We start from the raw sequence: 14,819 nt of genomic DNA, 5'->3' as shown, positions 1-14,819 counted from the left end.
TGGCCTCAACAACTCTCTGCGGCCGGGAATTCCACAGGTTAACAACTCTCTGAGTGAAGAAGTTTCTCCTCATCTCAGTCCTAAATGGCTTACCCCTTATCCTTAGACTGTGTCCCCTGGTTCTGGACTTCCCCAACATCGGGAACATTCTTCCTGCATCTAACCTGTCCAGTCCCGTCAGAATTTTATATGTTTCTATGAGATCCCCTCTCATTCTTCTAAATTCCAGTGAATATAAGCCTAGTCGATCCAATCTTTCTTCATATGTCAGTCCTGCCATCCCGGGAATCAATCTGGTGAACCTTCGCTGCACTCCCTCAATAGCAAGAACGTCCTTCCTCAGATTAGGAGACCAAAACTGAACACAATATTCCAGGTGAGGCCTCACTAAGGCCCTGTACAACTGCAGTAAGACCTCCCTGCTCCTATACTCAAATCCCCTCACTATGAAGGCCAACATACCATTTGCCTTCTTCACCGCCTGCTGTACCTGCATGCCAACCTTCAATGACTGATGTACCATGACACCCAGGTCTCTTTGCATCTCCCCTTTTCCTAATCTGCCGCCATTCAGATAATATTCTGCCTTCCTGTTTTTGCCTCCAAAGTGGATAACCTCACATTTATCCACATTATACTGCATCTGCCATGCATTTGCCCACTCACCTAACCTGTCCAAGTCACCCTGCAGCCTCTTAGCGTCCCCCTCGCAGCTCACACCGCCACCCAGCTTAGTGTCATCTGCAAACTTGGCGATATTACATTCCAGGCTCAAACTCCGGCCTAGTTGCTGTGTTAAGCCTGACTCGCACCCCACCGCCACTATCTTGTTACCTTTTCTCTCTGAGAATTGTGCAGCTTCTCCTGCAACTCCTTAAGGGCCGTCTGAATCATCTCCACATCGATTTCTGCACCATTCTGTTCCGTCTGATTGGGCGACGGGGTCAAGTCCTGATCGGGAGACATGGGACTCCTGGTCGAGACTGGGAAAAGGTGAGAAGAGGGTTAGAGTACGTCAGACGCTTCCCCCGCAGGGCAGGTACAGCACGGGGTTAGATACAGAGTAAAGCTCCCTCTACACTGTCCCATCAAACACTCCCAGAGCAGGTACAGGGGGTTAGATACAGAGTAAAGCTCCCTCTACACCGTCCCATCAAACACTCCCAGGGCAGGTACAGGGGGTTAGATACAGAGTAAAGCTCCCTCTACACTGTCCCATCAAACACTCCCAGAGCAGGTACAGGGGGTTAGATACAGAGTAAAGCTCCCTCTACACCGTCCCATCAAACACTCCCAGGGCAGGTACAGGGGGTTAGATACAGAGTAAAGCTCCCTCTACACTGTCCCATCAAACACTCCCAGGGCAGGTACAGGGGGTTAGATACAGAGTAAAGCTCACTCTACACTGTCCCATCAAACACTCCCAGGGCAGGTACAGGGGCTTAGATACAGAGTAAAGCTCCCTCTACACTGTCCCATCAAACACTCCCAGGGCAGGTACAGCACGGGGTTAGATACAGAGTAAAGCTCCCTCTACACTGTCCCATCAAACACTCCCAGGGCAGGTACAGGGGGTTAGATACAGAGTAAAGCTCCCTCTACACTGTCCCATCAAACACTCCCAGGGCAGGTTCAGGGGGTTAGATACAGAGTAAAGCTCCCTCTGCACTGTCCCATCAAACACTCCCAGGGCAGGTACAGGGGGTTAGATACAGAATAAAGCTCCCTCTACACTATCCCATCAAACACTCCCAGGGCAGGTACAGGGGGTTAGATACAGAGTAAAGCTCCCTCTACACTGTCCCATCAAACACTCCCAGGGTAGGTACAGCACGGGGTTAGATACAGAGTAAAGCTCCCTCTACACTGTCCCATCAAACACTCCCAGGGCAGGTACAGGGGGTTAGATACAGAGTAAAGCTCCCTCTACACTGTCCCAACAAACACTCCCAGGGCAGGTACAGCACGGGGTTAGATACAGAGTAAAGCTCCCTCTACACTGTCCCATCAAACACTCCCAGGGCAGGTACAGGGGGTTAGATACAGAGTAAAGCTCCCTCTACAATGTCCCATCAAACACTCCCAGGGCAGGTACAGGGGGTTAGATACAGAGTAAAGCTCCCTCTACACTGTCCCATCAAACACTCCCAGGGCAGGTACAGGGGGTTAGATACAGAGTAAAGCTCCCTCTACACTGTCCCATCAAACACTCCCAGGGCAGGTACAGGGGGTTAGATACAGAGTAAAGCTCCCTCTACACTGTCCCATCAAACACTCCCAGGGCAGGTACAGGGGGTTAGATACAGAGTAAAGCTCCCTCCACACTGTCCCATCAAACACTCCCAGGGCAGGTACAGCACGGGGTTAGACACAACAGCAACAAATTGCATTTCTATAGCGCATTTCATGTTGTGAAACATTCCAAGGCGTGTTATGAGATAAGAATTTGACACCGGACCACACAAGGAGAAATTAACGCAGGGTAGGGTGCGGGAGATGTTACGGAGAGGGAAATAGACGGTTTCAGTTATGCTGTGGATATGTGGCCGGAAGCTCATTTCAGGGTCAGATATGAGATCCCAGGTTGTGAACAGTCTGGTTCAGTCTCGGACAGGAGTTGGGGAGAGAGACAGAGTCGGGGAGCTGGGGAACGGAGTTTGTGGCAGGGACCGAAAACAATGGCTTGGGTCTTCCCCGATATGGGAGGAAGTTTCTGCTGCTCCAGAACCGGATGTGGGACAAGCAGTGTGACAATCTAGAGACCGTGGAGGGGTCGGGAGAGCTGGGGGTGAGGTCGAGCTGGGAGTCGTCAGCGGACATGTGGAGACTGACGCTGTGTTTTCCGATGATGTCGCCCAGGGGCAACGTGTCGATGGGGAAATAGGGCGGGGCCAAGGATAGATCCTGGGGGGACACCAGAGGGACAGAAGAACATCAGAAATAGGAGCAAGAGTCGGCCATTCGGCCCCTCGAGCCTGCTCCGCCATTTAATACCATCATGGCTGATCCGATCATGGACACAGCTCCACTTCCCTGCCCGTCCCCTTATCCCCTTATCGGTTAAGGAACTGTCTATCTCTGTCTTAAATATATTCAATGTCCCGGCTTCTTTTGAGGATGTAATGAACAGGGTAGATAAAGGGGAACCAGTGGATGGCGTATATTTGGATTTCCAAAACGCATTCGATAAACATAGAAACTTAGAAAATAGGAGCAGGAGTTGGCCATTCGGCCCCTCGAGCCTGCACCACCATTCAATGTGATCATGGCTGACCCTCTATCTCAACACCATATTCCCACTTTCTCCCCAGACCCCGTGATGCCTTTAGTGTCTAGAATTTTATTTATCTCCCTCTTAAATATATTCAGTGACTTGGCCCCCACAGCCTTCTGTGGTAGAGAATTCCACAGGTTCACCACCCTCTGAGTGAAGACATTTCTCCTCATCTCGCTCCTAAATTTCCTACCCTGTATCCTGAGACTGTGGGACCCCTTGTTCTAGACTTCCCAGCCCCGGGGAAACACCCTCCCCGCATCCAGTCTGTCCAACCCCGTCAGAATTTTATACCTTTCAATGAGATCCCCTCTCATTCTTCTAAACTCCAGTGAATACAGGCCCAGTCGACCCAATCTCTCCTCATACCACAGTCCTGCCATCCCAGGAATCAGTCTGGTGAACCTTCGCTGCACTCCCTCTGGGGCAAGTGTATCCTTCCTTAGGTAAGGAGACCAGAACTGCTCACAATACTCCGCATAAGGTGCCACATGAAAGATTATTACACAAGATATGGGCTCATGGGATTGGAGGTAATGTATTAGCGTGGATAGAGGATTGGTTAACGGACAGAAAACAGAGAGTCGGGATAAAACGGCTCATTTTTTGTGTCCTCCTCACACATGAGCAGCCTCCAAAGCGAGTATGTTCCTCAAAGCGATCTTGTCACCCACCTGTGGCGGAGGACGATGGATCGTGGTCGGAGGGGCCTCCCCTAGGCCCCAGGCCTGGGTAGGCCCAGTCTACGCCCTCCAGCCCCAGGCTCTGCCTCAGGGCCGACAGCAAGGCCCTCAGCCCGGCCTGAGCCTCCCGCTCGCCCACCTCGGCCCGGGACAGCCCCTCCTCCAGGCCCCGGGCCTTGCCCTCCGCCCCGCTCAGCTCCAGCCTCAGTCGGGCCTGCTCCGCCAACTGAGCCTCCAGCCTGAGGCCCAGCTGGGCCCCCGCTTCCCGCTGGGCCCTCTCGCTCACTCGGGCCTCCTCCAGCTCGGCCGACAACCCCTTCTCCCGGCAACGCAGCTCCGCCTCGCCTTCCAGAAGCTTCCGCTGGATCACCGAGACCTGCCGATCAGGAAAAGAGAGAGAATTAGTGACAGCTCTGTACGGTGGGGCACTCAGACATCAAACTCTGACCTTTCCATCTCTGTATATCAACAAGGGCAGACATTGGCGACGAGATCCAACACCGCCTCCAGTGCGCCAGTGCAGCCTTCGGCCGCCTGAGGAACAGAGTGTTTGAAGACCAGGCCCTCAAATCCACCGAGCTCATGGTCTACAGGGCTGTAGTGATACCCGCCCTCCTGTATGGCTCAGAGACATGGACCATGTACAGTAGGTATCTCACCCCCAGCTCATGGTCTACAGGGCTGTAGTGATACCCGCCCTCCTGTATGGCTCAGAGACATGGACCATGTACAGTAGGTATCTCACCCCCAGCTCATGGTCTACAGGGCTGTAGTGATACCCGCCCTCCTGTATGGCTCAGAGACATGGACCATGTACAGTAGGTATCTCACCCCCAGCTCATGGTCTACAGGGCTGTAGTGATACCCGCCCTCCTGTATGGCCCAGAGACATGGACCATGTACAGTAGGTATCTCACCCCCAGCTCATGGTCTACAGGGCTGTAGTAATACCCACCCTCCTGTATGGCTCAGAGACATGGACCATGTACAGTAGGTATCTCACCCCCAGCTCATGGTCTACAGGGCTGTAGTGATACCCACCCTCCTGTATGGCCCAGAGACACGGACCATGTACAGTAGGTACCTCACCCCCAGCTCATGGTCTACAGGGCTGTAGTGATACCCGCCCTCCTGTATGGCTCAGAGACATGGACCATGTACAGCAGACACCTCAAGTCGCTGGAGAAATACCACCAACGATGTCTCCGCAAGATCCTACAAATCCCCCGGGAGGACAGACGCACCAACGTTAGCGTCCTCGACCAGGCCAACATCCCCAGCATCGAAGCACTGACCACACTCGACCAGCTCCGCTGGGCAGGGCCACATCGTCCACACGCCCCCGACACGAGACTCCCAAAGCGAGCGCTCGACTCGGAACTCCTTCACGGCAAACGAGCCAAAGGTGGGCAGAGGAAACGTTACAAGGGACACCCTCCCTGATAAAGTGCAACATCCCCACCGACACCTGGGAGTCCCTGGCCCAAAGACCAGTCCGCCCTAAGTGGAGGAAGTGCATCCGGGAGGGCGCTGAGCACCTCGAGTCTCGTCGCCGAGAGCGTGCAGAGACCAAGCGCAGGCAGCGGAAGGAGCGTGCGGCAAACCAGTCCCACCCTCCCCTTCCCTCAACCACTGTCTGTCCCACCTGTGACAGGGACTGTGGTTCCTGTATTGGACTGTTCAGCCACCGAAGGACTCACTGTTAGAGTGGAAGCAAGTCTTCCTCGACTCCGAGGGACTGCCTGTGATGATGATGGTGGGTGGCCGCGATGCTGTGTTACCGGTCGATCACTTTGACCCCTTCCCCTGCGTTTGTCGCCAAGATACAGAAGAAGCTGGTCGACTTCTCCTGGAACAGCAGGAAGCACTGGGTCTCTGCTGCGGTTACATAAGGACATCAGAAATAGGAGCAGGAGTCGGCCATTCGGCCCCTCGAGCCTGCTCCGCCATTTAATACGATCATGGCTGATCCGATCATGGACACAGCTCCACTTCCCTGCCCGTCCCCTTATCCCCTTATCGGTTCAGGAACTGTCTATCTCTGTCTTAAATATAGTCACTGTCCCGGCTCCCACAGCTCTCTGAGGCAGCGAATTCCACAGATTTACAACCCTCTGAGAGAAGAAATTCCTCCTCATCTCAGTTTTAAATGGGCGGCCCCTTATTCTAAGACCATGCCCTCTAGTTCTAGTCTCCCCCATCAGTGGGAACATCCTCTCTGCATCCACCTTGTCGAGCCCCCTCATAATCTGATACGTTTCGATAAGATCACCTCTCATTCTTCTGAATTCCAATGAGTAGAGGCCCAACCTCCTCAACCTTTCCTCATAAGTCAACCCCCTCATCCCCGGAATCAACCGAGTGAACCTTCTCTGAACTGCCTCCAAAGCAAGTATATCCTTTCGTAAATACGGAGACCAAAACTGCACGCAGTACTCCAGGTGTGGCCTCACCAATACCCTGTATAACTGGAGCAAGACTTCCCTGCTTTTATACTCCATCCCCTTTGCAATAAAAGCCAAGATACCATTGGCCTTCCTGATCACTTGCTGTACCTGCAGACTAACCTTTTGTGTTTCATGCACAAGTAACCCCCAGGTCCCGCTGTACTGCGGCACTTTGCAATCTTTCTCCAATTAAATAATAACTTGCTCTTTGATTTTTTTCTGCCAAAGTACATGACCTCACACTTTCCCACATTATACTCCATCTGAAAAATTTTTGCCCACTCACTTTGCCTGTCTGTGTCCTTTTGCAGATTTTTTGTGTCCTCCTCACACATTGCTTTTCCTCCCATCTTTGTATTGTCAGCAAACTTGGCTACGTTACACTCAGTCCCTTCTTCCAAGTCGTTAATATAGATTTAAATAGTCTCCCACTTCGGGAGGGCGGCCAGGCGTTGGTGTGTGTGAGCCCCAGGCAACAACGTTCCATCTTCAGATCCTGCAGAGATACATCTACATCGAGCCCCTCCTAGATGCTGTGCGCTGGCAACACAGGTTCAGTGAGTGGCCAAATGCATGGCAGATGCAGTATAATGTGGATAAATGTGAGGTTATCCACTTTGATGGCAAAAACACGAAGGCAGAATATTATCTGAATGGCGGCAGATTAGGAAAAGGGGAGGTGCAACGAGACCCGGGTGTCATGGTACATCAGTCATTGAAGGTTGGCATGCAGGTACAGCAGGCGGTGAAGAAGGCAAATGGTATGTTGGCCTTCACGTGTCGTCGGCAACACTCAATAAAACCCCGACCAGTTGGGTTTGGGGGATCTATGATGAGGTACGCAGTTGTGATCCAGGTGGATGAACCGGCCCTGGGACAAAATGGGCCGCCCCGACCTGCGAGAGAACACGGGAAGGTCAGGGTGGAGGAGAGATCGGGGGCGGAGAGAGATCGGGGCGGAGAGAGATCGGGGCGGAGTGAGATCGGGGGCGGAGGAGCGGCGAGAGATCGGGGCGGAGGAGAGATCGGGGCGGAGGAGCGGCGAGAGATCGGGGGCGGAGGAGTGGCGAGACACACCACCAGGAGGCAGCCTCGCTCCATGCCCTGGGTGTAATTCAGTTACTCACCACCAGGAGGCAGCCTCGCTCCATGTCCTGGGTGTAATGCAGTAACTCACCACCAGAAGGCAGCCTCGCCCCATGTCCTAGATGTAATTCAGTAATTCACCACCAGGAGGCAGCCTCGCTCCATGTCCTGTGTGTAATTCAGTAACTCACCACCAGGAGGCAGCCTCGCTCCATGTCCTGGGTGTAATTCAGTAACTCACCACCAGGAGGCAGCCTCGCTCCATGTACTGGGTGTAATTCAGTAACTCACCACCAGGAGGCAGCCTCGCTCCATGTCCTGGGTGTAATTCAGTAACTCACCACCAGGAGGCAGCCTCGCTCCATGTCCTGGGTGTAATTCAGTAACTCACCACCAGGAGGCAGCCTCGCTCCATGTCCTGGGTGTAATTCAATAACTCACCACCAGGTGATGCGATTGTTAAACCTTTGTCCTTAATCGCAATGTGTGGGGGTGAATTCTGAAGCCAAGAACCCAGGAAGCAAACAAATTGTGGGCGTTATCGGCTGCCAGTGCCTGGGGCGCGGAGTGCCCGGGGAGGCGTGGGCGGGTCGCGCCCCGGAACATGGGTGATTCCGAACCGGCTATTCGGCCGTGAAGGTCGTCGCCCCACCCCCCGAGCTGCTTACCGTCTGCTGGGCCGAGTCGCACTGCGCGTCCATTTCCTGAACCTTCCGCTTGAGCCCGGAGATCTCCAGCCGCAGCTCCTGCTCCTGGACTTCTGAGACGGTCCGGACATTGCTCAGCTCCTGGGAGGCGCGGGAGAGATCGTTCTCCAGGTTCTTCAGCTGTGGGGGGGAGGGGGGAGGAGAGAGAGAGTGAGAGAGAGGGAAAAGTTCCTCGTCGCCAAACAAAAACATAGACACAAACTAGTGACGAGCTCGCCCCACCCATTCAATCCCCTCCCACAGCCCGTGTACACTCCCCTATACAGGACTCGAGTCATGCATTCAATCCCCTCCCACAGCCCGTGTACACTCCCCTATACAGGACTCGAGTCATGCATTCAATCCCCTCCCACAGCCCGTGTACACTCTCCCCTATACAGGACTCTAGTCATGCATTCAATCCCCTCCCACAGCCCGTGTACACTCCCCTATACAGGACTCGAGTCATGCATTCAATCCCCTCCCACAGCCCGTGTACACTCCCCTATACAGGACTCTAGTCATGCATTCAATCCCCTCCCACAGCCCGTGTACACTCCACTATACAGGACTCGAGTCATGCATTCAATCCCCTCCCACAGCCCGTGTACACTCCCCTATACAGGACTCTAGTCATGCATTCAATCCCCTCCCACAGCCCGTGTACACTCCCCTATACAGGACTCTAGTCATGCATTCAATCCCCTCCCACAGCCCATGTACACTCCCCTATACAGGACTCTAGTCATGCATTCAATCCCCTCCCACAGCCCGTGTACACTCCCCTATACAGGACTCTAGTCATGTATTCAATCCCCTCCCACAGCCCGTGTACACTCTCCCCTATACAGGACTCTAGTCATGCATTCAATCCCCTCCCACAGCCCGTGTACACTCCCCTATACAGGACTCTAGTCATGCATTCAATCCCCTCCCACAGCCCGTGTACACTCTCCCCTATACAGGACTCTAGTCATGCATTCAATCCCCTCCCACAGCCCGTGTACACTCTCCTATACAGGACTCTCATCATGCATTCAATCCCCTCCCACAGCCCGTGTACACTCCCCTATACAGGACTCTCATCATGCATTCAATCCCCTCCCACAGCCCGTGTACACTCCCCTATACAGGACTCTCGTCATGCATTCAATCCCCTCCCACAGCCCATGTACACACACTCATATACAGGACTCTAGTCATGCATTCAATCCCCTCCCACAGCCCGTGTACACTCCCCTATACAGGACTCTCGTCATGCATTCAATCCCCTCCCACAGCCCATGTACACACACCCCTATACAGGACTCTAGTCATGCATTCAATCCCCTCCCACAGCCCGTGTACACTCCCCTATACAGGACTCGAGTCATGCATTCAATCCCCTCCCACAGCCCGTGTACACTCCCCTATACAGGACTCGAGTCATGCATTCAATCCCCTCCCACAGCCCGTGTACACTCCCCTATACAGGACTCTAGTCATGCATTCAATCCCCTCCCACAGCCCGTGTACACTCTCCCGTATACAGGACTCTAGTCATGCATTCAATCCCCTCCACAGCCCCTGTACACACACCCCTATACAGGACTCTCGTCATGCATTCAATCCCCTCCCACAGCCCGTGTACACTCTCCCCTACACAGGACTCTCGTCATGCATTCAATCCCCTCCCACAGCCCGTGTACACTCTCCCCTATACAGGACTCTAGTCATGCATTCAATCCCCTCCCACAGCCCGTGTACACTCCCCTATACAGGACTCTAGTCATGCATTCAATCCCCTCCCACAGCCCGTGTACACTCCCCTCTACAGGACTCTAGTCATGCATTCAATCCCCTCCCACAGCCCGTGTACACTCCCCTATACAGGACTCTCGTCATGCATTCAATCCCCTCCCACAGCCCGTGTACACTCCCCTATACAGGACTCTAGTCATGCATTCAATCCCCTCCCACAGCCCGTGTACACTCCCCTATACAGGACTCTAGTCATGCATTCAATCCCCTCCCACAGCCCGTGTACACTCTCCCCTATACAGGACTCTAGTCATGCATTCAATCCCCTCCCACAGCCCGTGTACACTCTCCCCGATATAGGACTCTAGTCATGCATTCAATCCCCTCCCACAGCCCGTGTACACTCTCCCCTATAAAGGACTCTAGTCATGCATTCAATCCCCTCCCACAGCCCGTGTACACTCCCCTATACAGGACATTAGTTATGCATTCAATCCCCTCTCACAGCCCGTGTGCACTCCCCTATACAGGACTCTAGTCATGCATTCAATCCCCTCCCACAGCCCGTGTACACTCTCCTATACAGGACTCTAGTCATGCATTCAATCCCCTCCCACAGCTCGTGTACACTCTCCCCTACAGAGGACTCTAGTCATGCATTCAATCCCCTCCCACAGCCCGTGTACACTCCCCTATACAGGACTCTAGTCATGTATTCAATCCCCTCCCACAGCCCGTGTACACTCCCCTATACAGGACTCTAGTCATGCATTCAATCCCCTCCCACAGCCTGTGTACACTCTCCCCTATACAGGACTCTAGTCATGTATTCAATCCCCTCCCACAGCCCGTGTACACTCCCCTATAAAGGACTCTAGTCATGCATTCAATCCCCTCCCACAGCCCGTGTACACTCTCCCCTATACAGGACTCTAGTCATGTATTCAATCCCCTCCCACAGCCCGTGTACACTCCCCTATACAGGACTCTAGTCATGCATTCAATCCCCTCCCACAGCCTGTGTACACTCCCCCCTATACAGGACTCTAGTCATGCATTCAATCCCCTCCCACAGCCCGTGTACACTCTCCCCTATATAGGACTCTAGTCATGCATTCAATCCCCTCCCACAGCCCGTGTACACTCTCCCCTATAGAGGACTCTAGTCATGCATTCAATCCCCTCCCACAGCCCGTGTACACTCCCCTATACAGGACTCTAGTCATGCATTCAATCCCCTCCCACAGCCCGTGTACACTCCCCTATACAGGACTCTAGTCATGCATTCAATCCCCTCCCATAGCCCGTGTACACTCTCCCCTATACAGGACTCTAGTCATGCATTCAATCCCCTCCCACAGCCCGTGTACACTCTCCCCTATACAGGACTCTAGTCATGCATTCAATCCCCTCCCACAGCCCGTGTACACTCTCCCCTATACAGGACTCTAGTCATGCATTCAATCCCCTCCCACAGCCCGTGTACACTCCCCTATACAGGACTCTAGTCATGCATTCAATCCCCTCCCACAGCCCGTGTACACTCTCCTATACAGGACTCTAGTCATGCATTCAATCCCCTCCCACAGCCCGTGTACACTCTCCCCGATATAGGACTCTAGTCATGCATTCAATCCCCTCCCACAGCCCGTGTACACTCTCCCCTATAAAGGACTCTAGTCATGCATTCAATCCCCTCCCACAGCCCGTGTACACTCCCCTATACAGGACTCTAGTTATGCATTCAATCCCCTCTCACAGCCCGTGTGCACTCCCCTATACAGGACTCTAGTCATGCATTCAATCCCCTCCCACAGCCCGTGTACACTCCCCTACAGAGGACTCTAGTCATGTATTCAATCCCCTCCCACAGCCCGTGTACACTCCCCTATACAGGACTCTAGTCATGCATTCAATCCCCTCCCACAGCCTGTGTACACTCTCCCCTATACAGGACTCTAGTCATGTATTCAATCCCCTCCCACAGCCCGTGTACACTCCCCTATACAGGACTCTAGTCATGCATTCAATCCCCTCCCACAGCCCGTGTACACTCTCCCCTATACAGGACTCTAGTCATGCATTCAATCCCCTCCCACAGCCCGTGTACACTCCCCTATACAGGACTCTAGTCATGCATTCAATCCCCTCCCACAGCCCAAGTACACTCCCACCGATCACGGACTCTACCCATTGGTTGACCCGGGGTGGGGGTGGGTGAAAGGTCACAATGCATGGCAGATGCAGTACAATGTGGATAAATGTGAGGTTATCCACTTTGGTGGCAAAAACAGGAAGACAGAATATTATCTGAATGGCGGCAGATTAGGAAAAGGGGAGGTGCAACGAGACCTGGGTGTCATGGTACATCAGTCATTGAAGGTTGGCCATGCAGGTACAGCAGGCGGTGAAGAAGGCAAATGGTATGTTGGCCTTCATAGCGAGGGGATTTGAGTATAGGAGCAGGGAGGTCTTACTGCAGTTGTACAGGGCCTTAGTGAGCCCTCACCTGGAATATTGTGTACAGTTTTGGTCTCCTAATCTGAGGAAGGACGTTCTTGCTATTGAGGGAGTGCAGCGAAGGTTCACCAGACTGATTCCCGGGATGGCAGGACTGACATATGAGGAGAGACTGGATCAACTGGGCCTTTATTCACTGGAGTTTAGAAGGATGAGAGGGGATCTCATAGAAACATATCAAATTCTGACAGGACTGGACAGGGTTAGATGTGGGAAGAATGTTCCCGATGTTGGGGAAGTCCAGAACCAGGGGTCACAGTCTGAGGATAAGGGGTAGGCCGTTTAGGACTGAAATGAGGAGAAACTTCTTCACCCAGAGAGTTGTGAACCTGTGGAATTCCCGGCCGCAGAGAGTTGTTGAGGCCAGTTCATTGGATATATTCCAGAGGGAGTTAGATATGGTCCTTACAGCTAAAGGGATCAAGGGGTGTGGAGAGAAAGCAGGAAAGGGGTACTGAGGTGAATGATCAGCCATGATCTTATTGAATGGTGGTGCAGGCTCGAAGGGCCGAATGGCCCACTCCTGCACCTATTTTCGATGTTTCTCTGTACCTGCCGGTGGAGCTCCTGAATTTCCCGTCGACCTTCCAACCTTGACCTCTCGACCTCGCGCAGACTGCTGCGTAGCTCGGCCGCCTCCGATTGGCTGGTGGCTCGAGTCCCCTCCAGTACGGCAATCTTCGAATCCTTCTCCTCGTTGGCCAGCTTCAGGCTGAGGGGGGAGAACCCAAAGATTAGATGGTGGCCTAGATCACTCAAAACCCCCCCTCCTCTCCCCCCCTCCCCCCCTCCCACACCGAGAGTCAGCCCCAACGACAGGAGTATAAGGCAGATATTTGACCGCATGAGGCATCGCCATCAGTAGCGGGAATCCCCTTGCCAGGAAGGCGAGGGAGGCTACAGGGGCTGAATGGGCCTCCTCCTGCTCCTGTGTAACAGGCTCGAGGGGCTGAATGGGCCTCCTCCTGTTCCTGTGTAACTGGCTCGAGGGGCTGAATGGGCCTCCTCCTGTTCCTGTGTAACAGACTCGAGGGACTGAATGGGCCTCCTGTTCCTGTGCAACAGGCTCGAGGGGCTGAATGGGCCTCCTGTTCCTGTGTAACAGGCTCGAGGGGCTGAATGGGCCTCCTCCTGTTCCTGTGTAACAGGCTCGAGGGGCTGAATGGGCCTCCTCCTGTTCCTGTGTAACAGGCTCGAGGGGCTGAATGGGCCTCCTCCTGTTCCTGTGTAACAGGCTCGAGGGACTGAATGGGCCTCCTCCTGTTCCTGTGTAACAGGCTCGAGGGGCTGAATGGGCCTCCTCCTGTTGCTGTGTAACAGGCTCGAGGGGCTGAATGGGCCTCCTCCTGTTCCTGTGTAATGGGCTCGAGGGGCTGAATGGGCCTCCTCCTGTTCCTGTGTCCAGAAGTCAGAGGGCAAGTAATGTGGCCAACTGCAGGAGGGGAAGGGTCAAGGGTCAAGGGGTGGTCACCTGATCTTCTCGCCCTCCAGTTGCCGCAGTGCTGAGCGCATTTCCTCGGTCGCCCGCTTCGCAATCTCCTTCTCCTCCCGGTCCTCGCTCCACACCCGCTGTGACTCCTCGGCATCCCTCTCGGCCTTGCTCTTGGCCTCCTCCAGTCCCTCAGCCCGGAGGAGGGCCTGAGCAAGATTACGCCTCAGACTCTCCATCGCCTCCTCCAGGGCCCCGACTCGGGACTTGATCTCCTCCGCCTGCCGAACAACAGAAGAAACGTCAGAATCAGGAACAGGAGGCCCATTCAGCCCCTCGAGCCTGTTACACAGGAACAGGAGGCCCATTCAGCCCCTCGAGCCTGTTACACAGGAACAGGAGGAGGCCCATTCAGTCCCTCGAGCCTGTTACACAGGAACAGGAGGAGGCCCATTCAGCCCCTCGAGCCTGTTACACAGGAACAGGAGGAGGCCCATTCAGTCCCTCGAGCCTGTTACACAGGAACAGGAGGAGGCCCATTCAGCCCCTCGAGCCTGTTACACAGGAACAGGAGGAGGCCCATTCAGCCCCCCTAGCCTGTTACACAGGAACAGGAGGAGGCCCATTCAGCCCCTCGAGCCTGTTACACAGGAACAGGAGGAGGCCCATTCAGCCCCTCGAGCCTGTTACACAGGAACAGGAGGAGGCCCATTCAGTCCCTCGAGCCTGTTACACAGGAACAGGAGGAGGCCCATTCAGCCCCTCGAGCCTGTTACACAGGAACAGGAGGAGGCCCATTCAGCCCCTCGAGCCTGTTACACAGGAACAGGAGGCCCATTCAGCCCCTCGAGCCTGTTACACAGGAACAGGAGGCCCATTCAGCCCCTCGAGCCTGTTACACAGGAACAGGAGGAGGCCCATTCAGTCCCTCGAGCCTGTTACACAGGAACAGGA

General features: G+C 54.2%; 1 protein-coding gene across 1 annotated transcript in view; it reads right to left on the bottom strand.

Moving 5' to 3' along the window:
• Positions 1 to 14,273, bottom strand: part of LOC139248752 (rootletin-like) — a gene marked incomplete at its 3' end in the record, with an annotated part of 14,661 nt that extends 388 nt beyond the window's left edge. Inside the window, exons 1-5 of the mRNA XM_070872173.1 lie at positions 13,908 to 14,273; positions 12,989 to 13,148; positions 8,159 to 8,317; positions 3,949 to 4,333; positions 835 to 983 (exon numbers count right to left, since the gene is read on the bottom strand). Coding sequence (XP_070728274.1) covers positions 835 to 983; positions 3,949 to 4,333; positions 8,159 to 8,317; positions 12,989 to 13,148; positions 13,908 to 14,233 — 1,179 coding nt within the window. The remainder of the gene's footprint in view (positions 1 to 834; positions 984 to 3,948; positions 4,334 to 8,158; positions 8,318 to 12,988; positions 13,149 to 13,907) is intronic.
• Between the last annotated feature and the right edge of the window lie 546 nt (positions 14,274 to 14,819).

Source organism: Pristiophorus japonicus, unplaced genomic scaffold, assembly GCF_044704955.1.
Source record: "Pristiophorus japonicus isolate sPriJap1 unplaced genomic scaffold, sPriJap1.hap1 HAP1_SCAFFOLD_2908, whole genome shotgun sequence".
Classification (NCBI taxonomy): Eukaryota; Metazoa; Chordata; class Chondrichthyes; family Pristiophoridae; genus Pristiophorus; species Pristiophorus japonicus.
This window is presented reverse-complemented; position numbering and strand designations above follow the sequence as displayed.